General features: G+C 47.8%; 1 protein-coding gene across 3 annotated transcripts in view; it reads left to right on the forward strand.

The window, feature by feature from the left end:
* SBNO2 (strawberry notch homolog 2) overlaps window positions 1-25,468 on the forward strand; it is a 119,725-nt gene that overhangs the window by 78,223 nt on the left and 16,034 nt on the right. For 2 of the 3 annotated variants that reach the window (XM_034755084.1, XM_034755086.1), the window contains 15 exons: window positions 4,175-4,336; window positions 10,456-10,539; window positions 11,204-11,300; window positions 11,895-12,055; window positions 12,555-12,688; window positions 13,219-13,309; window positions 15,075-15,218; window positions 15,824-15,941; window positions 16,524-16,629; window positions 17,258-17,411; window positions 18,382-18,558; window positions 19,390-19,487; window positions 22,430-22,512; window positions 23,632-23,832; window positions 24,543-24,718. In XM_034755084.1, the coding sequence (XP_034610975.1) occupies window positions 4,175-4,336; window positions 10,456-10,539; window positions 11,204-11,300; window positions 11,895-12,055; window positions 12,555-12,688; window positions 13,219-13,309; window positions 15,075-15,218; window positions 15,824-15,941; window positions 16,524-16,629; window positions 17,258-17,411; window positions 18,382-18,558; window positions 19,390-19,487; window positions 22,430-22,512; window positions 23,632-23,832; window positions 24,543-24,718 (1,986 nt within the window). The remainder of the gene's footprint in view (window positions 1-4,174; window positions 4,337-10,455; window positions 10,540-11,203; window positions 11,301-11,894; window positions 12,056-12,554; window positions 12,689-13,218; window positions 13,310-15,074; window positions 15,219-15,823; window positions 15,942-16,523; window positions 16,630-17,257; window positions 17,412-18,381; window positions 18,559-19,389; window positions 19,488-22,429; window positions 22,513-23,631; window positions 23,833-24,542; window positions 24,719-25,468) is intronic. The other variant, XM_034755085.1, reaches the window with a different exon arrangement.

A 25,468-nucleotide genomic window follows, 5' to 3' on the forward strand; every position in this document is an offset into this window, starting at 1 on the left:
CGTGCTTGGGGCGGCAAAAAACCTAGATCCGCCCCTGTGCTCAAAGCACTGCATTAATATTAACTAATTCTCACACCACCTATGGGAGGTGGGAGATACGGAGCAGGATCCGTATTTTACAGATGAGGAAGTGGAGACAAAGTTGAAGTGACTTGTCCAAGGCTAAACAATGAGTAAGCGGCACAGCCAAGACCTACGGACTTCTAGCCCCATGCTCATGCCTGGAGACCACGCTGCAGTTGTTCCCATGCTGTAGGTTGGGAACCGAGTGGGGTCCTCGGATTGAAAAGTGTTGAATTAAGCACTGAGGTGGATCCATCTGTGAGAGGGGCAATGTAAAAAATATTGGAGAACCACTGTGTAAACAAAATAGTTCTTACATCCAGTGCCCCACAGCTCCTGTCCTTTTTGCCCTTTCTCGTCTGAGGTGAGGTCAGCCCCATGCCAACTCTCCTTCTGAGAACACAAACACAGATGCTTATCATTTAGCTCTGTGGCTTTCAGCAAATCCCTGTCCATCTCCCAGATTCCAAACCAGGGTTGCAATGTTGATCTTGTTCTCACATTGTGTAATGTGAACATGAACTTGGTTGCACCTCCTTGCGTTAGCTGAGGGCTCATCTACACAACAAATTAAGGCGAGGCAAGCCAGGGTATGAATATGTGTGAACACTTCAGTGAAAATCCCGGCGCACAGCTTAGCAAACTGCACTTTGAAGCAATCTGCTAAGCTGCACTCTGGGACTTTCACTGCGCTAGAGTAGTGTCCACGCAGGATGTTACTGCGAGGCAAACTGCCGTGCTACAGATTCACACCGTGCTGTGTGGCTCAGTAACTTGCAAACAGCCCCTGCGCTATAAAAGATTACCAGGAGCAGGTGTCTGCTTTTCTCCCTTCCAGACACATACCAAGTGATTCACCTGAAATGACCTGTCCTGGGTTGGGCTCGTCTGTGTTTGCATTCAGGATCTTTTAAAGAATTACTGAAAATAGCACAGCCGTGTCTCAGGACTGGCCATTTTAGCCATGGTTATCCTACTCCACGTGGACAGAACAAAGGCAGACCCCATCGCTGTAGCTATGGATTTCTGGACTGGGAAGTTCTAGGAGAAAAATCTCTCCCCTCACTTACTTGTATGTGCTAAGTGCTGTGTAGACATATAGGGAAGCACAACTGCTTGCCAATTAGCTGGTGTTCTGAGAGTAACTTCTGCAAAATCATTGAGCCACCTGAAATTGGTGCAGGTTTCCTTTTTGGGCAGCATCATGTGCACTCATGGCACTGAGAGCTACTTCTTAGAGGTTCTATCCAACCCTCACTTCTTCATTCATTGCATAGGCCCTGATGTGTTAAATACTTGGAACTGCTGGAACTGATTATATAGAGAAGAATTCTCACACACTTGTTTTTGTGCCTCTGAATGGACAGAACAATTGTTGCACTGGGGGGGTTTCACTTCCATAAATTGTACATGGCCCATATCTTTGCTTTTTCCAGGGTTGCAGATCTAGTACAGGAGGCTAGATTTTGATGGTGGTCCCAAGCAGCAGGGACCATTACACTCCAGTGGGATTTGTTCTTGGAAGTGAGAGTTGGGAAAGAGGAAAAGCAGTGAGGTGACTTGACACATTTCGGCAGCATGGAAGGTTGAGGTGCTCAGCAGGTGTCATTGCGGGGGATTGGAATTAGGTGGGATATTTGAAGGTGACACAGATCTTGAGAGACGGGAGGTTAACTTAAAAATACCTTAATTGTATGAATAACTCTAGCTTCAATACAGCATCGACTATCCTGCAATTCTTTAGTTAAGCCCCATACTATATTACAGGAAGGGCTTTTTGCTGTTGTGGGAGAGACTGGAGTAGTCCTTGAACCTGGCCTCATGCTCCTATAGCTTTGTGTGGTTGGACCGGGGTGTCAGCGCCTTGTATTGTTCAGCTAGCTCCCATTCTGTTAGGAGCAGAACTGGCGGGCCCAGAACACTTCTGTACGTCAGTGCACAGCTGGAGGCCAATTCCTGTGGTATGGAGTCTCTCTGAAGGGACAAGGTGATCCTGCGTCTGGTCTAGGAGAAGGATATCAACGGTGGTACTTACCCAGATACTTTCCTTGTTGTTACCCCGGAGTGTGACTCTTGTTTCTGGAGACTGTTTATTTCCAACGTGACAAACCCAAATGTTGAATTCAGTTTTTGAAAACGCCTGGTGCTGGGTGACCCAAAACGCAGCCACAGGACTGTTAAGAGCTAGAACCCTAAACGGGTGCCTGAGCGTCCCTCGTTGGGGAGGAAGACTGGTAAGAGCTGTCCATTAACAAGAATTGACCCAGTCAGACTGGGAGTACCCGTCTAAAAGTGGAGTGTAATCGCTACTCCCATGCCTGTACCCCATCAGTGCTTCAGTAATCCGCAGTTTACTCACCATTCCCACAGCCTCTCTTACTTTGGGTACTGGGATCAACATGTCAGCTGCTGGCTACCGCACCTACAGCTCCAGTGTTGCTACAGGGAGCCAAATCAGACATTATCTCGGAAGGGAATGAAAGGAAAAGTCCTGCTGGTTTGAAATACTGCAAAATAGCAATCAGGAGAGAGTTTTCCCTAGCTCTTGGCCAGAAACCCTCAGGAATAACCCAAGGGAATTCAACTGTTCATGATTCTGCGTCAGGGCTAGGACTTTAAAACCCTTTGGCTGCCTTCCTGTTCTGCAGCTAGATCAGTAGAAAACAGGCCTTTAACTGGAAATGAAGTGCAATGACTCCTCATATCAGAGACCCGTTGGCAGCCATACTGGGGTGCCACCACAAACATTTCGTTATCTGTCCTAGCAGCAGCAAAGGGCCTAAATTGTCATCATGTCTACAAATGTCCCTCCTCTCACAAGAAATAGCAAGCTGTTTATATTGGCAGACTCCTCATGGTAGAGGCGGAAGGGCCCCTTGGTCCATCCCGCAGTCCCTGCGGAACACTGACACTTCTCTACCTGAGAACTGGACGGCATAGCCCGGCACTTTAAGAGAAATTGCGGTAAGGTGAACAGAAGGCTGACCTTCGCCTCCATATTTTACAGAGAGATTTAATGGCGAGAGTGAGTGACTGAAGTCAATGGCTAGGGTCAGGCATTGTGTAGGGGGGTAGAGTTCTGTGCAAGTTTTCCAATAGGCTCTCTGTTTAGACCTGCATTCTTGGCTTTTGGTTCTCATGCCTATTTGGAGATCAGACAACCAAATAAGGAGCTGGATGGAGAAGTGGAGAGGATTGTAAACGGCACGTGGTGGGGCTCATTCCAGTTCTTGGTAGAGCTATCATGGGCAGTCTCAGCAGACACACCAAGGAATGATTAAGAATGGAGAATGACCCCTTAACTGAAAGATGCTCCCTTCTTGTCCAGCTTGAGGAAGGGGAGGCCTTGGGGGCAAGGCCCTGGACTGGGACTTAGGAGACCTGAGTTCTATTCTCAGTTCTGCCACAGACTCCCTGCGTGACCTTGGGCAAGTCACTTCGTCATTCTGGGCCTCTGTTCCCCAGCTGTAAAATGGGGATGATAATCCTCCCTTTTACTGATTTGTCTGCTTAGACTGTAAGCTTTTTGTGGCAGGACTGTCTCTTGCTAAATTCTGGTGCAGCACGTGGTACGATGGGGGTTCTGATCTTGGCTGGGGTCTCTAGGTGCTATTGTAATACAAATAATGATAATTGATAGGTGGTGTCATGTTGGGATGGGAGAATAGTTAGTGCTGTTGCTGTGTATGCTGTACCTATTTTGTGGCTACATAGAGGACTTTAGATTTGGCACCTTTCACTAGTGCTCAGTAGTTTTTCATTAAATACGAAGATCAGAGTGACTGGTGCTGTCCTGTCCTCTGAGCCTCTCTCATGCTGATCTGCACTTGGAGAGTCACAATCTAAAAGTGTTTCCAAAGAGTCTAACTTGGGTTCCTGTACATTGCACCAGCAGTTTTTCCTACTGTGTCAAGAAACTGGGATTATAGATTTAAACCCCGCTTCTCTGGATAGCTGTCCTGGTTTACCAGTTCGTTTCGAAGCACCATGGAGCGTGGATGTAACAACGCTGTCCATTTAATACTCTGAAATCAAACATGAGTGCAAGGCAGAACCTTGGAAGCACCTTCTTACCGTCTCCTGTAACCAAGGGCTTTTCTTTCCATTTCAGGATTCTTCATACCTCGATGAGCTCTCCAACAACTCCCTCTTCTCATCCCCCGCGGACTCCCTCTCCGACATTGCCGATGCTCAGGACTTCCTGCCCGCCGACAGCCTGAACCATGTGCCAACAATTTGGGATATAAACACGTCGCAACCAAACCAAATAGAGGTCAGTGAAAGTCCCTCTCCTTTCCTCCCCACTCAGAAATTCAAACCTCGAGGCCTGATCTTACAGTTCTCCTACCAAACAGCTGCCCCAGGACCTAGGAAATCCATTAGGGGTGAAGCAACCCTCCCTTCAGACCCAAATGAAGTTCTGCTGCCAGTGAAGCTGATTCAGTGTCCCAGGGAGGGCTCTGGACACCCCATTCTAATGACATTTCAAAGGGCTCCAGCTTAAAATAGGTTCAGTCCCTGATTTTGAACCTCTTCATTGTGGGTCCTCCATTGCACTTGTTCCACTGGCGTAGTCCATTGAAATCAGTGGAATGTTAGGACACACCTGTAAATAATACTTTGCACTCTTTCAAAGCACTGTACAAACATTAGCTTAGCCTCCCCACAGCCCGGTCAGGTAGGTATGTTCAGCATCCCAGTGAAAGTGTGTACTTAGAACATTCAGCCACCACGCTGCCCGTATGCAGGGTAGCTACAGTGTATTGTTGTGTTGGGTCCATTAGAAATATTTTCGGCTAGATCGTTATGCTACAGTGAGCTGTCCCAGTACCTAGGTCTATCATACATTCCTTTTCTATGGCAAATATTTCTTCTTTTGTGACAGCAGTAAAATTCAAACCCTATATTGGTTTGAGTGTGGTCCCAAAACACTCTAGTTTTTACTGTGGCTGCCCATTAAACAACATCCCACTCCCTCCTTTCCATCCAGTTAATTAGTACTGCTCATTTATTATTGTACAACCTGGTATCAGCCACTGGTATTGGGGAGGAGTTTGGATAGTTAGATCAGGGCCGGCTCCAGGCACCAGCCCACCAAGCTTGTGCTTGGGGCGGCACCTGGAGGGGGGCAGCGCGGCGCTCCGCCCCCCGGGGAGAGCGGGGCCACGGCCGGGCTCGCTGCCCTCCCCCTGGCTGGGGCTCACTGCCCTCTCGCCGCCCTGCCCCCTGCACTCTGGCCGCTTGGGGGAGAGCGGAGCCACAGGGGGGGCGGCAAAAAAGCCAGAGCCGGCCCTGAGTTAGATGAACTGGTAGCATAGAAATGTGAGAAATCTCTAGTTTTGATTTTGTAGTGAGTGCTCACTACCATGCACTTTCGGTTTCCCGGTACACCACTGTCCTCTGTTTGCTGTCATACAGATCCCTGTGGAAAGCAAGTCTGACGCCAGCCTTGGCGAACCCATTAAAACTGGGTCGCAACATACTTTGGGGTCCCAATCCACAATTTGAGAACCGCTAATCTAAGGCTATGTCTGCAATACGAGCTAGGGGTGTGATTCCCATGCTCAGTCTTTAGTTCAGTGTGTAGGTGATGGATGATGTTGGTGGCCTGTAATATATAGGAGTTCAGACTAGATTATCTGGTGGTCTCTTCTGGCCTTAAACTGTAACTCTGACATGCTCTCTTCAAGCATACCCACCGGTTTCAGGTGAGTTTGTACTCACTGCTACCACGTTTACGCTGCTATTTGTACTTACGCTAGCTCAAGTGTGCAAACGTGACTCGTAGCCCTAGCTTGTAGTGTAGACATAGCTGAAGATAGGTCGGTAACTAGACAAGTTTGAACCTAGAGCACAAGAAGCTTGAGGGGAAAGGAAGAGCTGAATCATTTTAATCAAAGAAATGTCTGAAGGGGCCACACTTGGATGCATTGAAGTTGTTGATGTCTTATTGTGCCCATTCTTTCATTTATTTTTTTAACTTGGAAGCTTAAAACACTGTTAAGAATGTAGCTCCTGCGAGTGTGTGTTTTCTAAACACATAAACTGAGTTCAGGATTTGACATGTGAACAGTCTTCATGTACAAGATATACAATAATAATATGCTGAGCAGCACAAAGAAAGCAAGAGAAATGGGTAATGTTTTGTGGGTGTGTGAAACTAACACTTTGTCAGAACAATCGCCACTGTTACTGTTGGATGCTGCCATTTATATCTTCCTGTCTGCCAATTAAAATTACCACCCTGAGCCATCACCTTCCTTCCCACTGATTGGGTTCATAACAGGACAATTAGCTCAGTGGAGTTCCATTTGTCAGTCACTTCCTTGTGGGAAAAATAACTGGTTGTTTTGAACATTGTTTTATCTTTGCTCTCTGTATTCTGAGGGTTTTTTTTATCGATTGTTCCCAGCATTTCCTCACGGAATGAGTTAATTTAGTACATGCTCCATCAGGATTTCAGTTTCATTTTTGCATAGGTGGCTATAATTCGCAGTATACTGGCAAAATAGATTACCTGATAGAGAGCACTGAGTGGTAGAGTTTTTTTATCTGAATTTTCAGTACATAATTTTCATTATATTAAAGACGACAAGGGAGCGATGTATTGCAAGAGCATGAGACGAAAGATTTAATTTTAACATTCAGCACATGATAATGTGAGTTTATGACATTGCTTGTATGATTGTTGCAAGATAAGCGTCATGTGAATAATCTCCCCCTGTGTATTTATTCATACCACAATAATATTAATATTCCATAAGACTGCAGATGTTTTTGCTTCTGCATAGCCATATACTGCTTTAACAGAGCTGCAGTATAAAAGTGAGCTATCAGTTGTGTGATGTCAGGAATAACTCAGCCTGACATGATCCTAATCAGTTCTGATGTGGTGATTTTATTCCATTTTGGTTGATCAAATATCTGTTTCCGTAGAAACAAGATAAAGCCGTGAAACATTGTTAGGACATTTGTAAATTTCATTGTCTAAATTCAAAGCTCGTAATGTCTGATGTGTTAACTTTGGAAGTTTTTACAAGTGAAGGCTAGTGAGGCAGTACCAGCCAGCATCCTCCTTTGACACGTCCCAGGCTGCTGCATGCACTCTGCTTATGGGAATTGCATTGCTGGTCCTGCTAGTCCAGGGTCCAATCTCTGACGGTGACTAGGACCAGATGCTTCAGAAAAGGTGCAAGAAGATGCCTGGCAGACAGTTCTGGAATAAGCTCCCTATCAGTTAGTAGTTAGTTTATGCCTTGAAACATGAGGGTTTGACCTTTTATTTTTTTTCATATTGACATAGCAATAGAATCTCTCATTGTATTTAATCCTCTTTAAAATCTTACTAAGCTCTCTGCGTCAATGATGTCATGTGGCAGTGAGTTCCACAAGCGAATGATAGGTTACGTAAAGAGCATTTCCTTTTTTCAATTTTACATCTGTTGCCTTTTAGTGGGGGAGGGTGCCTACTCAGCGTGAGAGGAAGAACATTTGGGAAACACTTCACAATTAGACTCTGCATTTCTAAGCTTCACTGATAAACTCTGATCCCATATGCTGTATATACAGCCTCCATTCAAAATGTGGTTGACTACACCCCTGAGAAGGGGGAATAGATGAACTCCATGACAGGCCTTATTTGCCCATCCCGGATGAGATGTTACAACTAATAGGGGGAAGAGGCGTTTATAACGACACGTTAGTTCTGTTTTATCATTTCAGGAAGAGGGACAGTGGGAAGGAAAAACCACCCTGCAAAATATCTTAGGCATTCAGCAGACAAAACACACTTGCATAATTTGTCCGGGGATTGTGAAATGTCATTTTAAAATACTCATTGCAGTCTAATATGATTTTTCACAAACATTTCAAAAGAACCCCTTGAGTTCTTCAAATCAGTAAAGCAAAGATTAACCCTTTGAAGCCTGCAGCTGGAGTTTTCGTGACCAGTCAATGCATTTTAGTAATGGTGATCATTCAAGGCACTTTTTAAAAACAGAGACCCTTCCTCCCTGCCAGATCCAGAGGAGTAATATTTATACAGAGAGGAGTCAACTGACAATTTCATTTTCTATTGTAGTGTTAGTGAGACAGGCACAAAAGGGAAATAAAATAAGGTAAGGAGGGAAAAAATTGAATAAAATGAAGATTCAGTGATTCCGTTGTCAGTTGCTTTATTAAGTGGGCATCTCTCCTGCATTCTTCCCTCTGTTCTTATATGTGGAGTGTATCTCTTTTACACAGTGTTCTCCTACATGGAACATATGTTACAGAGAGGAGTAAACTAGTGGGTGGATCGGAAGAGAGAAGGGGAGGAATTGTAGAAATTAGAGTTGGAACTGGCCTATTAGGTCATCCAGTCCAACTCCTTATCACTGCAGGATTGTTCCCTGGTGTACATTTTCTAATGTCTCTACCAGTCAGGGCCGGCTCCAAGTTTTTTGCTGCCCCAAGCAAAAAAATTTTCCCGTGGGCCCCCCCCACCAAATCCCCGGCCCCACCTCCTCCCCTGGGCGCACTGCATTTCCCCTCCTACCCCTCCATCCCAGGCTTGCCTGGGGGGGAGGGGGAGAAGCGGAGTGGCGGCGCGCTCGGGGGAGGAGGTGGTGGTGAGCTTGGGGGGTGAGCGGTTCCTTCCCCCCCCCCCCCGGGTTACTTCTTGCGGCCCTCCCCGCGCCTCCCACCGCCGCAGCTCACCTCTGCTCAGGGCTGGCTCCCGGCTTTTTGCGCCCCAAGCCAAAAAAAAAAAAAAAAAAAAGGAGCCGGAGTGCCGCCCCTTGGAAAGTGCCACCCCAAGCACATGCTTGGAGCGCTGGTGCCTAGAGCCGACTCCGCTACCAGTTATTATTAAATGCCCCAAGCAGTGGGACATCCATCACTTTCTTTAGGACACTGTTCCACCTGAGATGAAGATCTAGGGGCACCAGTGAGAGCTGTGCGCAACAGCCATATTGGTATATCTGAGCTTATACGGTTTATACGTTGAAGATGCCATGAGTCAGGGAAAGATCTGGGTTATCTTTGCAATAAAGAATCATCTTTCCTTGTCAGAGCTCTGCCCTTCCATTCCAATGGTATGAGGAGATCTGAGTCTTTTCTAGCGCCTGAGTAGAAACTTTTGTACCTGCTCTCCAGCTTTCGTGGCACTGGAAACATCTCTGCCAGCTTCTTTCTGGTAAATCTGACTCAGGCTTCCAGTAATGAAGGACAATTTCTTGCTTGCTTGCTTGCTTTCTTTCTTAGTAAACAATTACAGAGTGTTTGCTTCTGGCCTTCCAATGGCTCACTTCTGCCTTTGGAGGGTGTCTGTCTGTATAGGCTTGGCACCCGTCTCTGACTGTAAATTGGAAGCAATGTTGCTTATGGAGCAGTTGATTACTTTTAGACTCCATGATTTGCTGGCTTGACTTTGTTCTTCCTTTCAGGAAATTCCAGTATGATTTTGGTAGTGTAGAGCCAGAAAAAGGTTCTCATCAATTGTGTCTTCCCAGCTGGAAGTGTCTTGGGAGCCCTCTTTACTAGTTGTGGTCTGGTGCCTGCAGATGTTATGACAATAATGAGCTCTGACGTAGCACTTTTCATCCAGAGATCTCCAGCTATCCCATACTGCAGTATGATCCCATTGGTTGATGACTCTGAGGGTTCCTGGTTGAGTTCCCCAGTGCAGAATGGTGCCAATGAGCAGGAAGCGCTGAGAAAACCTGCAGCACCACTTTAGAGTCTTAAACCACAATGTTTCGGGAATGGTGCAGCAGGTTTCTACAGAGCTGCTTCCAAGACAGATAGGAAAACAGCCTTCTGTTCATGCATGCAGATCAATCTTAATCATTCCCACTGCAGAGAGAACTCATGGTGCCCTTGAGAACACCAGTCAGATGCTGAAAGGGATATTTGCCTTATAAATCCTCTGAGAGTGGCAGGATTTGTACATATAATTCATTAACGAGTGGAAGGCGGGTGAATAAACACAGCACGTCAAAGACAAGGCTACGCCCTGAGGAGTTCAGTGTTTGAGGGCAAACGTGGCGTTTCAAGATGACCCGTTTTAACACACATGCGGCTGTTACGACGTTGTAGGAAAGACTGCCATCTTGCAGGCACATTCACATCGTGGAAGGAAGCACACGTCTCGCCATGTCTGCCTGCACACACACAACGTTCTCACTCTTCATGGGAAAATATCCATCTTGGCTAGTTCTCCAGCGTGCGTGTGACACACAACTTGGAAGAGGCATGCCGAGCAAATCAAGCCACTGTAATACATAAGTACCTCAGTCCTGGGCACAGGACAAAAGTGGATTGTTTTTGTGCTTTCCTTTCATGACCTGTCACTGTTGGTTTGGATGGATGGGTATTAAAGCTGCTTTCTCAGATGTGTGTTTTCTATTCCAGCTGTTCTCTCCCAGCAGACCGTTCACAGGCTTAGAAAGTTTGGAAGACCATCCCCCAAACACCCCACTCCTCATAAGCTATCAGGTGAGGAAGAGCATCTGACTCTGCGGGAACAGGCACGAGGCACTTACCCAGATATGAAAAAAAAAGATCTGGCTAAAGGTCTCCCCTGGAAAAGCCATGATTGAAGAATCAGTCAGATGTTTCTCTAGCCACCGCCCTTCCCCCACAGAGTCTTACATTTCCCTCATTGGAGCTTCACTGATTTGAGGGAGTGATATCTGCTTCCTCTACAATTGAGCTCTAAACCACATTAGCGAACAGTATTTAAAGGCTATTCTGGTTTTAAATGATGTGGTTTGGCACCCACGGTAGGTGGGATCAGGCTGTGTTCTCAACTGGTTTCGATCCCTTGTGTAGCTCAAGTTAGAGCACAGTTGGGTCCTGCTCACACTGGCCAGCCAAACCAAAGTCTTAGAAACTGCTCTTATCACTGCTCCCTAGTACAGTATGGACTGGGCTGTAAAGGTGGCTTGCAATACAGTTACTGGACCACATGGGAGAGGCCCTCTCAGTCAGTTTGCCCTGTGCTGCTGTGTTGTATCAATGAGACGAGTTGAAGTTGAGAGGCAAGTTTGTGTGCTTGGGATGGGAGGCTTTAAATGATGGTACTTGGCATGTACCTAATACTACACGTCCAAAGCTCTGTGGGATGTTAATATTCAATCCACATCATGTGTCATTTCAGTCGCAGACTCCGGTGGAGGAGGATGACGAAGGTGATGAGGAAGAAACGGAGGAGTTGGGGCACACGGAGACCTATGCAGATTATGTACCGTCAAAATGTGAGCGGCGTGGCAGCCTTTTCGTTTTGCCTCGCTGTCCGATGTGGGACGCTGATTTCGGAGCCCTTGCTGCTCGGCCAGATTCCCTGGTTTCTGCAGCGGAGGACGGTGGCGTTGCATTGCAGCCCCCACATGCACATTTTTGTAGCTAAGCTTTGCAGGCCAGCTTACCTGAGCCCGTGTGCTGTTCCGCTCTCTGCGGTCTCCCTGGTTTAACAGCAAACCTGGCCGTGGCGTTTTATCGAGGGTGGGGCCGAGCAGATTTTCAGCCATCTCCATTTTCCCCTGGAAAAAAGGGGGCTGGTGATATTGGGGATTCCCAGGAATCCTTTTGCCAAAGGGAGCAAAGGGGGCAGTGTTTAGAAGAAACATATCGTCAGGACCTCTTTGTTCTATTCCCAACTCTGCTGCTGGCTGACTGGCCTTGGGGAAGTCACTTAACCTCTTTGCCTCAGTTCCCCCTCTGGAAGATGGGGATAACGCTTAGCACTCGGGTGTTGGGAAGTTTGTGAAGTGCTTTGAGGTCCTTGGACAAAATGCTCCATAGAAGTGCAAACATCAGTTATTTGACTGTTTCCTGTGTCTCCCTTCCAGCTAAGATTGGGAAGCAGCACCCGGACCGCGTGGTTGAAACAAGCACTCTCTCCAGCGTTCCCCCGCCTGACATTACCTATACCCTGTCCCTTCCGAGCTCAGTTGCCGACAACGGGTTACTCTCTGCACTACAGCTGGAGGCCATCGTTTATGCCTGCCAGGTACGCCAGATCCACCTTGCTCAGCTCTCTTCCATGGGCAGATAGTAATAAAAATACACTGTGCCATTCTTAAATAACTTGTTCAGCTGAGTTTCCAAATAGCCTCTTGCATAGAAAATAGAACTTGGAAGCATTGGATTTGGACACAGATTTGAAATGCCTTGTATAAGGGCGTGTTGTCTAAAGCAGGGGGACTGGGAGTGAAGACTCATGGGACCTGATTTTCAAAGGTGCCAAGTGCCCTCTGCTCCCATTGACTTCAGCTGGAATTGCGGGTGCTCAGCACGTCTGACGATCAGGCCCTGAGGACCTATTCCCTGCTCTGCCGCTGTGTTGTCACTTAACTCTCCAGGCTTCAGTTTACTTTGAGACGTTTGCAAGACCTGCCTCCGTGGGAGCTGTGAGGGTTAATTGGTGAGGTGCTCTGAGCTCCTCAGATGAAAGGCGCTAGCAAAGGGCGAATCAGGGTTAATTCCTAATTCTGGTTTTGAATTTGCAGCAACATGAAGTTTTACTACCCAACGGGCAGCGAGCTGGGTTCCTCATTGGGGATGGTGCTGGGGTTGGAAAGGGCAGGACAGTTGCCGGGATCATCTTTGAAAATTATCTGAAGGGCAGGAAGAAATCTCTGTGGTAAGTTTCCTTTCTTTACTGTAAGAGCTTGGAGAGTTAACTTAAGGCCAGGCGCCAGGAATTCCTGAGTGCCAGCTTTGTAGCTGACTCACTCTGTGGCCTTGGGCAAGTCATTTCCACCTCTCTGTGCCTGTCTGCTGAAAAGATTTACACTGCAGGGGAGATGTGAGGATTAATCATTGTTAGTACAACACTTTGGAGAGGCAAATCCCGGACCAAGTGGAGAGGACATTAGAGCCTGTTCCTACTCCCTTTGAAGTCGAGGGGAGATATCCCTGGCCATGTGTAGTGCAGAATCAAGCCCCTAACAGATGGGTTTGTAGTGCAGAATCCCTGCACATCTTGTCACAAATGGCAGTTCCTGTTCAGGACTCGAGGCTGCTGTAGTATCTTGTTTTGAGGTGCATGGGAAGTTTTGCTACACCTCCAGTGTCTGTAGTCAGAACTATTGATCTCATACTTGCAGGTGCACTAAACTCTACACAGGCTGTCTCCTCCTCAAAACAACCAGCTCCTCTGCTTTCTTTTAGGTTCAGCGTCTCCAATGATCTCAAGTATGATGCTGAAAGAGACCTGAAGGACATTGATGCCCCCAACATTCCTGTACATGCTTTAAACAAGGTAGGGAGGAGAATTCAAGACCATTTTTTTGGTGAGGGAGGGAGGAAGCCCATTACTGGCAGCTGGTAGGTGAAATGATCCTAAACAAAGCATATGACTCACCCGTCCTTGCCTGCGTGTCGTGTTCGTGCTACAGACAATAGCAATCAGTGGCCTGGTTATTGTTACTGTCCTTGCCCTGTGCTGTTTCCACTGTAGCCTCTCCTGCCGTATTTACATACGTGTGATGCTCCTGTGTTGCTTTGGGAACTTTGATTTCTGCAAATCTAAGCAGAGGCTCAACGCGAGTGTAGTGGCAGGGCCACGTGGCGTGTGCATCATGTTTATTGTTCCTGGAGTGGTTTTGTAATGGCAAATGTTGGACCTGGTACAGCTGTATTGTTAAGACCTTATTATTCGGCAATTCCAGGCCCCAGGGAAGAACAGTCAATGGGCCCGTAGCCTGCGCGGACGTGGTCTGCATGTCTGGTGCCCAGCGAGCTGCTGCCGCCTGCGCTGGCTGGTGCCTAGCGAGCTGCCAGCTGCGCTGCTGAGTGTGCTCTTCCGGCACAGCCAGGGCTTCCACATGCCTGCCCGGCTGCCTTTGCCGCCACCGGTACCACCCCGCACGCACCTAGGAGTCTGTCCTGCTGCCCACGTGGGCAATTTAAAAGGGCTTGGGGTTGCCGCTGTAGTGGCCGGGGGCCCCCAGGCCCTTTTAAATTGCCCAGGCCCTCGACCCCTGTCAGCGGGCCTGCCCTTTTCTGATCTTGTTGGGGAAGAGGGACATACAAATCCAAGTTTTCTCCCTGTAGGGCTGCCAAGCATGCAGTGCTGTGGACTCTCTAAACATGCATCTAATTTCAATCCAGCTAAGTTAGTGCATCTCTTAACCGTCTCCTTTTAACGGTCAGTGTCAAGCAGGCATGAAAATTAAATTGCCGCTTAAAGGAAACTGCCAGTGCTAAGTAGTAATTGTTCAGCAAGATATTCCATACCCCTGTTCTAGTCTCCAGATCATTCACAACCAGCTTGAACCTGTCGAGCTGCCTGCTAGTTTCTCAGAACGCTTGTGGCCTGATTTTCAGAGGCATCGAGCCCCCACAATTCCCATTTAAATCAATAGAAGGCGCGTGTGGTCAGAACCTCTTAAATCAACCAATTAGTCCATTGAGCCCACTGTGTCCTCAGAATCTAAAGGGCTCTGAATAGCACTTTCTTCAAATTGAGGGGTATCTTTTTCCTTCCTATAATTAACTTAGTTACAGATGAAGTCTAATGGTCCTGGAAGCTAAACAATAATCTCCCCCTCAGTCAAACAGGAAGCCATCTCTAAAAAAGGAAACAAACCAGAGGAGAGGATATTTAAAATAAAAACAGTTTAAGCATTCTACGCCATTGATTAAAAAGAATTAAGTGACTTCGGTCAGCCAAGAAATTGAAGTCCAAGTAAAGTTTCCACTCTTCGTTAAAATGCATGCGGAGGTGCGCACATGCTGACGATTGGAGGGATATATGTAGGAATTTAAAGTCCCCTCATCATGGCATCTCTGTGCCAAATACTAGCATTAAAGAAGTCAGTTATTACCAGGTTTTCTTCCCCACTCTCTTCCCATATGGGCTCTGTGATGTGGCAATTGCTTATAAAAAGCAGATGTGTACGCCCTGTATCGTCACATTAAAAAGTCATCTGCCTTCACCAGTTTTGGGTTTGGACAGGGGATGGAATCAAATGAGCTATAAATAGTGTTGTAAGTGTCCTCTTTCTTTTTCCTTCCCCCTGTAGATTAAATATGGTGACACAGCTACCTCAGAAGGAGTCCTGTTTGCCACTTATTCTGCTCTGATTGGTGAAAGCCAGGCAGGCGGACAGCACAGGACGCGATTAAAGCAGATTTTGGACTGGTGCAGGGAGAACTTCGACGGAGTTGTATCCTAGAGAAATAGCAACATGCTTGTAATTGTGCTTCCAAAGTGAACAAAGATCACCGAGAGCACGGCTATCCGCTTGGGGCTTGTGGTGGATGTTCCAGTGGTGTAAGGAGCGGGGGGGGGGGGGGGGAAGCCCTCAGTTCTCCAGAAAACAGTGTAGCTGTGGAACGGGTGGGCATTTCAGAAAAATCGAAGTGATTTAGGAGCACAGTTCCCATTAAAAGTCACTAGACTTTGTGTTACTGAGGCCCATTTGAAAATCCCCCTAGTGAGAGTGCCAGCGGGGGAGCACGGGGAGAGTCAGGGGTGTATTTGAGTAACAAGCATTTTCAGCTTTTATCCCCCTTGGCATGTGTTTGGGTAGTGGGGCATCATTCAATAGGAAATAACAGGGTGGAGATTTACCACAGACTTTGGAAAGCCGGCGCCCGGGGAGAGTGAAGTACAAGGCCACACGCTGAGTGTTTGATGGAGGTTCAGTTCCACCGGAGGGACGTGGATCGTATTTTTCTCTCTTCGCCCAGCCATTATCAGCATTAGTATTTATTTGTATTCCCGTAGCAGACTGCGCGTCCTTTCTCCTTGACGAACATTCCCTTGCAGATTGTGTTTGATGAATGCCACAAAGCCAAAAATGCCAGCTCCACTAAAATGGGCAAAGCAGTGTTGGACCTTCAGAACAAACTGCCTGGAGCTAGGGTCGTCTACGCCAGTGCCACAGGTTAGAGTCTGTACCATGTCATTCCCAAGACCCCAGGTAGAAACATGCAGAAGCTGCCCAATGCTCCAGTCCTCCCCACGCGGAAGATGTCCATAGCCCAGGTTAACTGCTATGGGGCTGATAAAAAAACACATGTTGTAAAATTCAATTTTAAACAGCAGAAATGGACGCTCCTAGAGGGTGTGATGAAGCATCAGATGCTCTAATCCCGTGTTTCATCTTAACGCAAAGGACGGCAAAGCAGGACTCCTAGATTCGGTTCCCAACTCTGCCACTGATCTGCCATGTGATCTTTGGGCAAGTCACTTTAACTTCCCTCTGCCTGTTTATTCATCTGTATAGTAACGCTGACCTGATGGGTGTATTGTGAGGATTAGCGTTTGTAAAGCTCCCTGAAGCCTCTGCTGAAAGGCACTGTGGAAGTGTGAGGAATAACCCTCCTTTTTAAAATGCTTACATATGTTTCTAAGCTCTCCAGAGTGAGGGTTCACTTGAGGCCTGCTGCCCGTCACTTGAAGAGGTTTCCTGAGGTAAAACTATTTATAGTTGTGTCTTTGCTAATAGCACATTCTCTTCATACAGGTGCCTCTGAGCCAAAAAACATGATTTACATGAGCCGGCTAGGGATCTGGGGGGAGGGAACCCCTTTCAGAGCGTTTGATGAATTCCTCCATGCAATTGAAAAGAGGTAGGTCATGGGAGACCTTTCTGGTTTTCCCTTCCACTAATCCTGTATTTGGCAACAGCCTTCATTTGGGTTGGGGAAAAACCACTGGCTTTGAACCAGTAGCTTACTGGCTGTGTCGTTTCAGCTCCCTTGTGATATGCAATGTATCTAGCTAATACATTCCAAGCCATCCCACAAATCTTACAGCGAAGGCTTTGTCCCTATTTCATGACGGGTGTTAAATGCTACAGTAACTGCCAATATCTCTGCAGAATAAAAGGAAAAATGATTTTTTATTGGGCCAGGCAGTGAGGAAAGCAATGCAGTGTGATGGTTAACAGAGGGGATTTACAGTCAGGCCCCTGACACTGTTTCTGTTTCTGTCACAGACTCAGTAGGGTGTGGGAAAACAGAACGGTGAAGTGACTCACCCACCTGTGAAATGGGGATAAGGCCTGCTATGTAAATGCCAGGATTGTGTGGTCCAGTCTATTATGATTTGAAGACCACTTAAGCAAGATGCCAAAGCAAAACCTCCAAGAGGTTCTGAATCTCCAGACAAGCCTACTCCATACGACCACTGTGCAGGGGAAAAGGATTTCATAACTGGCTGTCTCTCTTTCCTCCCCCTTCCTCCCTTTCTGCGTAGGGGTGTTGGTGCAATGGAAATTGTGGCTATGGACATGAAAGTGAGCGGAATGTACATTGCCAGGCAGCTCAGTTTCTCTGGAGTCACTTTCAAGATAGAGGAAATCCCACTGGATCGGCAGTACGAGCTTGTCTACAACAAAGCAGCACAGCTGGTGAGCTAGTGTTTCTCTGTAGATCCCCAGCATCCCACATTCCTCCCCAGAGGGCTACTGTCTAATCCTGTGTTCTGTTTTTGGGGGGGGTGGAGGGGGGTTGTGAAGAGGAATATTTTACTCAAGAAGTTGAATCCATTTAACTACGGCCTCCTGCTTCATTAACAAGAGCATGGGGCTCATTCAGTCATTTGATCAGCTCAGTTGACATTGTGACAGAGGACTTGTTGGCGTGGATTGATTTTCTGGTGGGCTTGTATGCAAGATGGGGGTGGGGGTGGGGGGGTGTCTGCTTTTGCTGTTGTCTGTATATATGAAATATATATGTGTGTGTACGACCAGGTCTTCAGATGGATGAGAACGGATGACTCTTTATTTTTTACTCTATGATTTTTGAACAACTTTCTAGTGTGTTTCAAACGTTAGGTGCTGAATACTGGTAGAGTCTCATTAGTATTAATTATCGTTTGTATTGTGGTAGCACCTAAGAGCTGAAGTCATGGGCCAGGATCACTTTGTGCTAGGTGCTGTAGAGATGCAGAACAGAGTTTAATCATACTCCTTAATCAGCACATGGGAGGATGTAATGGGACATTAGAATAGCTGCAACCCAAAATTTAGGTTTGATTTTTTTAAAAAAGAATGGGTGGTGTTAGCTTATAAAATTTAAAGAAATATTTCAGTGGCTGCTGCTGCTTCTTTCATGTCATCGTAAACGGCCTTTGCTCGGATTTAACAATTCCCTTGCAGTGTTTGCAACCCAGACATTGCAGCGTTGGGCTGAGGCAGAAGGTGGAAATTGACCGTCCCTTCATTGTCCTAGCTAAATGAAGCACAAGTAAACAAAGAGCATAAATAGGGAAAATAAATTTGATATTCAAAGCCCTGATCGTTTTAATAACCTTATGTGTTACGGTGACATGAGTTAGGGACTGGAGTATTAACCTGGCCCTCTTGTGTGTGCTTTCAGTGGGCAGAGGCGATGGTGGTGTTCCAGCAAGCGGCTGACTTTATTGGCTTGGAGTCTCGAAAGTCTTTGTGGGGTCAGTTCTGGTCAGCTCATCAGCGCTTCTTCAAATATCTCTGCATTGCTGCTAAAGTCCGACGCCTCGTTGAGCTTGCCAAGGAGGAGCTGGCAAAGGACAAGGTACGGTATTAGAAACCAGGTGCAAAGGGTCAATAAGCGTTAGTCCAACGACATCCGTTATGCGTGGGCATTCAGGTGAATCATCGCTGGGGATAGTCATCTTTGACACCTGGTGTCTTTCTGCAGAATAAAACCACTTTGAATGTTGAGGCCCAGACATGCGTTGTAGAGAACACAACCTCTGTACAAACTGAGGAGGGTGGGGTAAAAGACTGGAATGAGGGTATTTTCATGCACTTGGACACTAGTTCGTGATTGTGTGCAGTGAAAAGGCAGCATATATCTTCTTATATCCTTGACCTAAAGGCATCTAGCCTCCATAGGTGAAACCAGGATTTCAAGTGTTTAATTTCCCATAGTTCAGAATGCATGTTGATGTTTCTTGGCACTGTTTTATGGTAAACATGAGCAAATGTACTTGAAACAGCATTCTGAGTCGAGTTAGAGTTGAAAGATGTCCTGGATTCTCCAACTCTGCATGGTTAAATACACTTGGCATTGCATTCATTTGACTGGGCAGAGAGAGATGCTGGGGAAATCAGTTAGTTGTAATGATAAAGCATCATAACAATGTTTCTTAACATCGTGGCTGCGTGTATAACCTCAGGCACTCAGAGACAGAGGCTTCAGCGGGAGCCCAGTTTTAGAGCCAAGATATTACTGTGTGTATCTGGGAGGAGTTGGGGTTGAATGTAGAAGGTGCTGGCAAACCGTGAAACGTAATCTCTTCTGGAGCTGATAATGGTTTGCTGAGTGTTGATGCCCAGTAAAATGTAGCATGACCTCATCTCGCTAACACACGGCCATGCTGCCCTTTTGATTTCTCCCCAGTGTATTGTCATCGGGCTCCAGTCCACTGGCGAAGCTCGCACCAGGGAGGTCTTGGACGAGAATGACGGGCACCTAAACTGTTTTGTCTCCGCTGCAGAGTGAGTTTAACCCCCTTGTGCTTTGAAGGGCAGGAATCCGGGGAGGCTCAAAGGCACAGTGAAGCGGGCTCTGTACCAGGGCTGCTTGCACTTTGTGGTCCTGTGAATGCAATTCCTCGAACCCTAAATGAGCTTCACGTACAGAGGACACTGTTTTAAGACACTGTTTCCAAAAGTGACTTGATGTGCTAAGAGCCTTGACATCTGAGTGCAGTGGCCTTTCCTGCTCTTCCACATGCAGCTTTAGTAATGGCGTGCGCATGAGGACAGCCAGACGTGCAATAGCCTGCTTCGTGCACCCAGATGCAGGTTTGCGTGGGCACAACAGGCGCACCCGCATTTCTGTGGGAACTTCCATCTCACCCACTCTGAAAAATGCAACCCTCAAAACTATGAAAAGAGGAAAACTATTTTTAAAGGTACAGGATTAAAAACAAGTGAGCAAGATAATCTGATTCAGAGACAGATCTTGAGATCTTACAGCCGTGCTGGAAGGTGAGATGGCACCCCAGGATTTTGGACTATCTCTTTTTGTCCCACCAGAAATCCTGGTTTCAAGAATGTTGTCTTTCAGCATCAGTCCAGGGCAGAACATAGCATTAGATTGCCTTGTCCCAGTAATGCACTAGTTTGTGGTGGTTTGGTTTATGTATTTATACATCAGTTAATCTGAGAGCTGACTGTACCCAGTGCACAGTCAGCTGTGGACGATGGGGAACATCTTAAAAAGCACTGAGTCCCATTTTCCAAAGTATCCTGGGCACTGTAGGAGCCTAAATCCTTGGCTTTCAATGAAACTTAGGCACCTAACTCACTTAGGTGCTTTTGAAGATGATCCCCTATTCCATGAACCCTGCACATCAGGTGGCAGGAAGCCAAACTGCCTGACTGGGATAAGACCCAGGTGAGTTACGTTTCCTTAGGGCCTGTGCAATCAGCAGGGCTGCTGTTAGATTATTTTTGTTTGCATCAGTTTTTATTGCTGATGAAAACAACTGGAGCAAGCTAGGCTTGGTGTGAGCTATCGAAGTGCCAAGCATCCCTGCTCTTCCAGGGTATCTCAGTTTTGGCCTATGCCACGCCAGAGGCACCGGTCCAGATATGATCCCACTCCCCCAGAGCAAATACTCGCTTGTTAACTGCTGTAGAATTGAAGCAAGTCAGGCTCCAACAGCTAAGTTGATTTCTGATCTGAATTGGACATCTGCCTAACACAGGCCAGAAGAGGTCGTAGTAGAGCTGGGGGTCGGGACCCCTCAGGGGGTCGCGAGGTTATTACATGGGGGATTGCGAGCTGTCAGCCTCCACCCTAAACCCCGCTTTGCCTCCAGCATTTATAAGGTGTTAAATATATAAAAAAGTGTTTTTCATTTATAAGAGGGGTCGCACTCAGAGACTTGCTATGTGAAAGGGGTCACCAGTACAAACATTTTGAGAACCACTGTAGTAGAGGATCATAGTGGTCCCTCGTGACTCCTTGTTCAAAGGTGGTGCTGTTAGTGACCACTTGTGCTGGCCAGCTCTGTCCCCCTCCTGCGGGGCAGGTGTTCACTTGCTGGGCAGTACCATCTCCTAATGTGCCTGCTTCACGGTGTCCGATTGCAACTTCCTGGTTCTGAAGCCCTTCAGCAATAGGGGGGGTGCTCTTAGGGGAGTGTGTTTGCAATGGAGCAGTTGCTGACAAAACAAGAAGGGAAGGACTGCTCGTTGTTTGTGCAGGGGAGTCTAGAAAACTTTGTTAATGGGGTTCCAGTGGAGGAGAAGGAGAAAACACAGATGGTCAGAAGAATAGCAAACTGGATTTCATGGCAAGGAGACTCAGAACCTGAATCCTGGCTTGAAGGAAGCAAAGTGACTCTCAGCCTTCTCTGGGTCTCAGCTCTGTACCCAGAGCCAGTCCAGCACTGAGGGCAAAGGGCCTTTCCAGTACCGCATAATAGGTATTGTTTTAACTCCCACTCTGGTCTGAGAGCCCCTCCTCTATTCCCCAAATACCCCGTCTCACAGCAGGTGGGAATCATGCCCATACCTCTCAGCTGTTGCTTTCAACATTTGTTTCAGCCCAAGCTCATTTAGCGCTGCCTCCTCATTGCACATGGGCCCAGTCCCTCCCAATCCAGCCAGCATTGAAGCATTTACTCTTTCGTTTGCAGTACAGCCCACAAAAGCATCCATTTGATTTCCACCTCTTCTGATTTTTCCATCCACCTAGACCCACAGTGTGTTCCATGTTTTGTCACTGGCCTTTACCTTGCGGGCAAGTAGTTCTGCTTTAGGTTAATCAAAGCACATTCGTTAGACAGCCGTGACCCAGAGTCTCCGCCATTTCAGGCAGGTCAGTTACATGGCACAGGGTTGGAACCGCTAGCCCACATAACACCCAGAGAAGATGTTGGATGTTGGAATGTACTGGATTTTGCAGTAACAACTTCCAAACATAGAGAGCGTCACACTTAAACCTTGCTCTCAGTTACTCTGACGTTTGTGCTGTTTTGGCCTGTCCCATGGCCGCGCGATGCCCATGGCATTTTGTGTTTATATTGCAACAGCTCCCTGGCACGGCTGGGCTGCCTCCGTTCAGCAGGAGTAGCAGGCAGTCTAAAGCAGAGAGCATTTCTCACCACAGCATTCACTCCGTGTGCATGCTATAAGGCTGAGGTCCTGCTGGAGCGAGCCAAGCTCTCTTGTTTCACTCGCGCTGTTTGCCATCAGAACCCTCTGGTGAAATGCAGCCTCCTCCTCTCCATTCGAGTTGCTGTGATTCCTCAGATCCAAGCTGTACTAATCGATAATTGTTCAGGACTCACTAACAGTTAGAGAATGCTTGGTTTAGTCCGTTTTCCCATTAAGTATAACGATCTCTTAAATACCCATTGATACATTATAACCAGTAGATGTTCCTACTCCTGGTAGCTAGAATAAATTTTGCATCTTACTTTCAGAGGCGTCTTTCTATCACTAATTCAGAAGCACTTTCCTTCAACCAAAAGAAAGAGAGAAAAAGGAACTGGCATTAAAAGAAAACGTAAGACCGCCTTCCACCGCCCAACGTCTGACCTCCTGCCTTTCCGCCTCGCCCCAGCTACTCAGCCTTTTCATCTCCTTTTCCCTTCCCCACTTCATGCTTTGCCTTGGTTTGGGTTTGCCCTCCCTTAGATCCCTTGCTACAGTCTCTCACCCTAGGCATGTCGCTAGTTACAGCTCTCCATGTCATCTTTTCCCCCCGCAACTCACCTCCCTTCCACCAAATCACTTCCTAGTCCCTGGGATTGCCCAGTAGCCATGCCCTTTCCCCCTGCAATGCAGACTGCTAGACTGACAGGCAGATTTTGCTAGACTCCCAGCTGCACATCTGAGGCCCTCTTGCAGCCAAGGGGTTTTTCTCCTCTACCCCTTACATATAGGGTGGCAGGTGCCCTGGAAAATACTCAGTTATCTACCCTATTCCTGGCTGCGGCTGCAGGTAAGAACTGTCTCCTGTACCACCTGTGTTCCCTCTGTGCTGGGTTCCTTTGCAAGCAGGCTGGATCCTAGCTCTCATGCCCATGGTGACATGTGGGAAGTGGGATATGGCAAAAGGGGGAAGAGGAGAGAGTGGTAAAGGCTGATTTACAGAGATTGCCCAGGCAAACTGCTGCCTGAGCACCAACTGCTTGGGTTTCCTGCCAGCTGAGACCAACGGACCTGTAACGTCTTGCATGGCTGGGGCATTTCTCACTGTGCTGGGAATTCAGTCCTGATGCGACTGGTTTTCCTTCCTGAAACACCAATGCACCAGCCCCTCTCTTTGCCTGAAGATTTTCCTTTAGGGATAGCTAAGCCTGTGGGTTCTTTCCCCACAAGGGGAGAAGAGGAAAGTAGCTGCAATTCTGCTTTGCTAACACATGGCCAGGGGAGAGCAAGGTGCAGTTTGCACATTGCCATGTGGCCGTCTTCAGCCCTGGTGAAAGACTGGCTCGCTCTTCCTCTCTCTCTTTTTCCCCCATGCCCAAACGTCTGCCTCTCTCTGATCTGCCTTTCGCTTGGGGCAACCTTAGCTCCCTATGACCTCTCCTCCATTCTCTGAGCCAGTGCTTGCTGTTCTGTGCTGACCTGCCCCACGGGCCCTCTCCCCCCCACTGATGCGGCTCGCTCTCCCTCACAGGGAAGCAGAAAGGCCGCTGTGCGAAGGCCCTGAAAGGCATGTACGACATGGCGGGCGTGATCAAGATCAGCGACGACAGCAGCACTGATTCGGAGGTGGGACTGGACAGCGACTTCAACTCCTCCCCGGAGTCCCTGTTCGACAACGACGAGGTCATCTTTGTCGAACAAACCTACAACGGCTTCACACCTGAAGACAGAGGTGAGCCAGCGTGGTGCGCTGGGGTTAATTCCTTCCCAGGCCAGGGACAAGCCAGGCATTTGGGGGAGGTCAGGGGACAAGGGTCTGGGCTTATCCTGGTCGCGTACATGTACAGAATAACATTCCAAATGGATGTAATCCCACGTGGGACAGCGGCGCTGAAATCTGATACAGGCACTTCTCATGGTGTCTCCCCGGGGACAGTGAGGGTCCTGTTGTGTGGGAGTGGCCATGCTTCCTTGGCAGGGATTGGCCAGCTGTCGCACCCACCAGCTCAGAGCCGGTCCTTGCGTCTCTTTAGGGAGGTTGAGGAAATGGTACCTGCACACTTCTGACTTCCAGGCTAACGCAGACTTGCTTGGCTATCTTGCACAGCCCAGGTGGGGGAGTCCCCACTCCCGCGTTAAAAGCAAACTGACGTTTGTATAATAGAGTGATTGGCTTGTAGCTGATTTATATCTAGTTGTGGTCAGACTTGGGGGGTGGGGTGGAGTGTGGAATACCAGCCTGCGTGAGAGATCTGTCCTGCTACGCACTCATCAACACACGCCCAGCAGCAGTCCTTACTCTCTCAATCAGACCCCTCCTCTCTTGAGCCTCAATCTGGGTCGCTCTATGGTTCTTCTTCACACTGGTCCCAAGCTCTGTGGCTGCTGTGTTCCTTGCCATCCCCTGGCTGGACTCTAAGCACCCACCTTTCAACATTGCAGGCATTTTGCACTTGCCAGGGTCCCAGAAGGATGTGCATGGCCCGGGAGTGCTAGAACACGTGGAGAAAATGAAACAGGACCTCCTATCAAAAGTAAAAGCACTGGGCAAAGAGCTACCTCTCAATACCTTGGATGAGCTGATTAATCACTTTGGGGGCCCGGAGTACGTGGCAGAGGTATGTCGTATTATGGTCGCCTGGCATTGGACACTGCAGCTCAACCTGCTGTTCATGGCTCTAACCACTAGAGGGGGCCATAATGCCAGCCCTTGGAGAGGATGAGTTGTGCTCCCAGCCCCACGGTTGGTTCACATCTGAGCGGGCAGCCGCTGGCTAACATCATAGCTCTGGGGGCTAAGGCCATGTCTACACTACTACTTACATCGGCAAAACGTATGTCGCTCGGGTGTGAAAAAACCACCCCCTTGAGCGACATCAGTTTCGCCGACCGAAGCGCTGGTGTCCACAGCTCTCCTGCTGACAGCTACACCCTCGTTGAAGGTGGTTAAATTATGTCAACGGGAGAGCTCTCCCCTGTCGGCACAGGGCAGCTCCGCGGGAGATCTTACAGCATTGGGATAGCTATAAGGTCTCTAGTGTAGACATGGCCTTAGTTCCTGACCATGCCTGTCCAGTGTGTGATGGTGGGGTAGGAGGAGCTCCCTGAGGGATCCCGGCCCCTTTATGCTTTTTGCATTATCTTCCTCACCTTGAGACCCTGGGTTGTAATCCCCTTCTTCCCAATCCAGGACTGGCTGGGACTCCCTACTACTTACTTACTTGGCACTTCCTTACTGTGATCTTGGACTAGTTACTTCACTGCCTCAGTTTCCCTAATTGTAAAAAGTAGTCTCCAGGGCAAAAATTCCCTTCGGAAGCAGTTTATTACTCCAGGTCTGACCAGTATAGACCCTTGCCCATGTGTCT

This window comes from Trachemys scripta, chromosome 22 (genome assembly GCF_013100865.1).
Source record: "Trachemys scripta elegans isolate TJP31775 chromosome 22, CAS_Tse_1.0, whole genome shotgun sequence".
Lineage (NCBI taxonomy): Eukaryota > Metazoa > Chordata > Testudines > Emydidae > Trachemys > Trachemys scripta.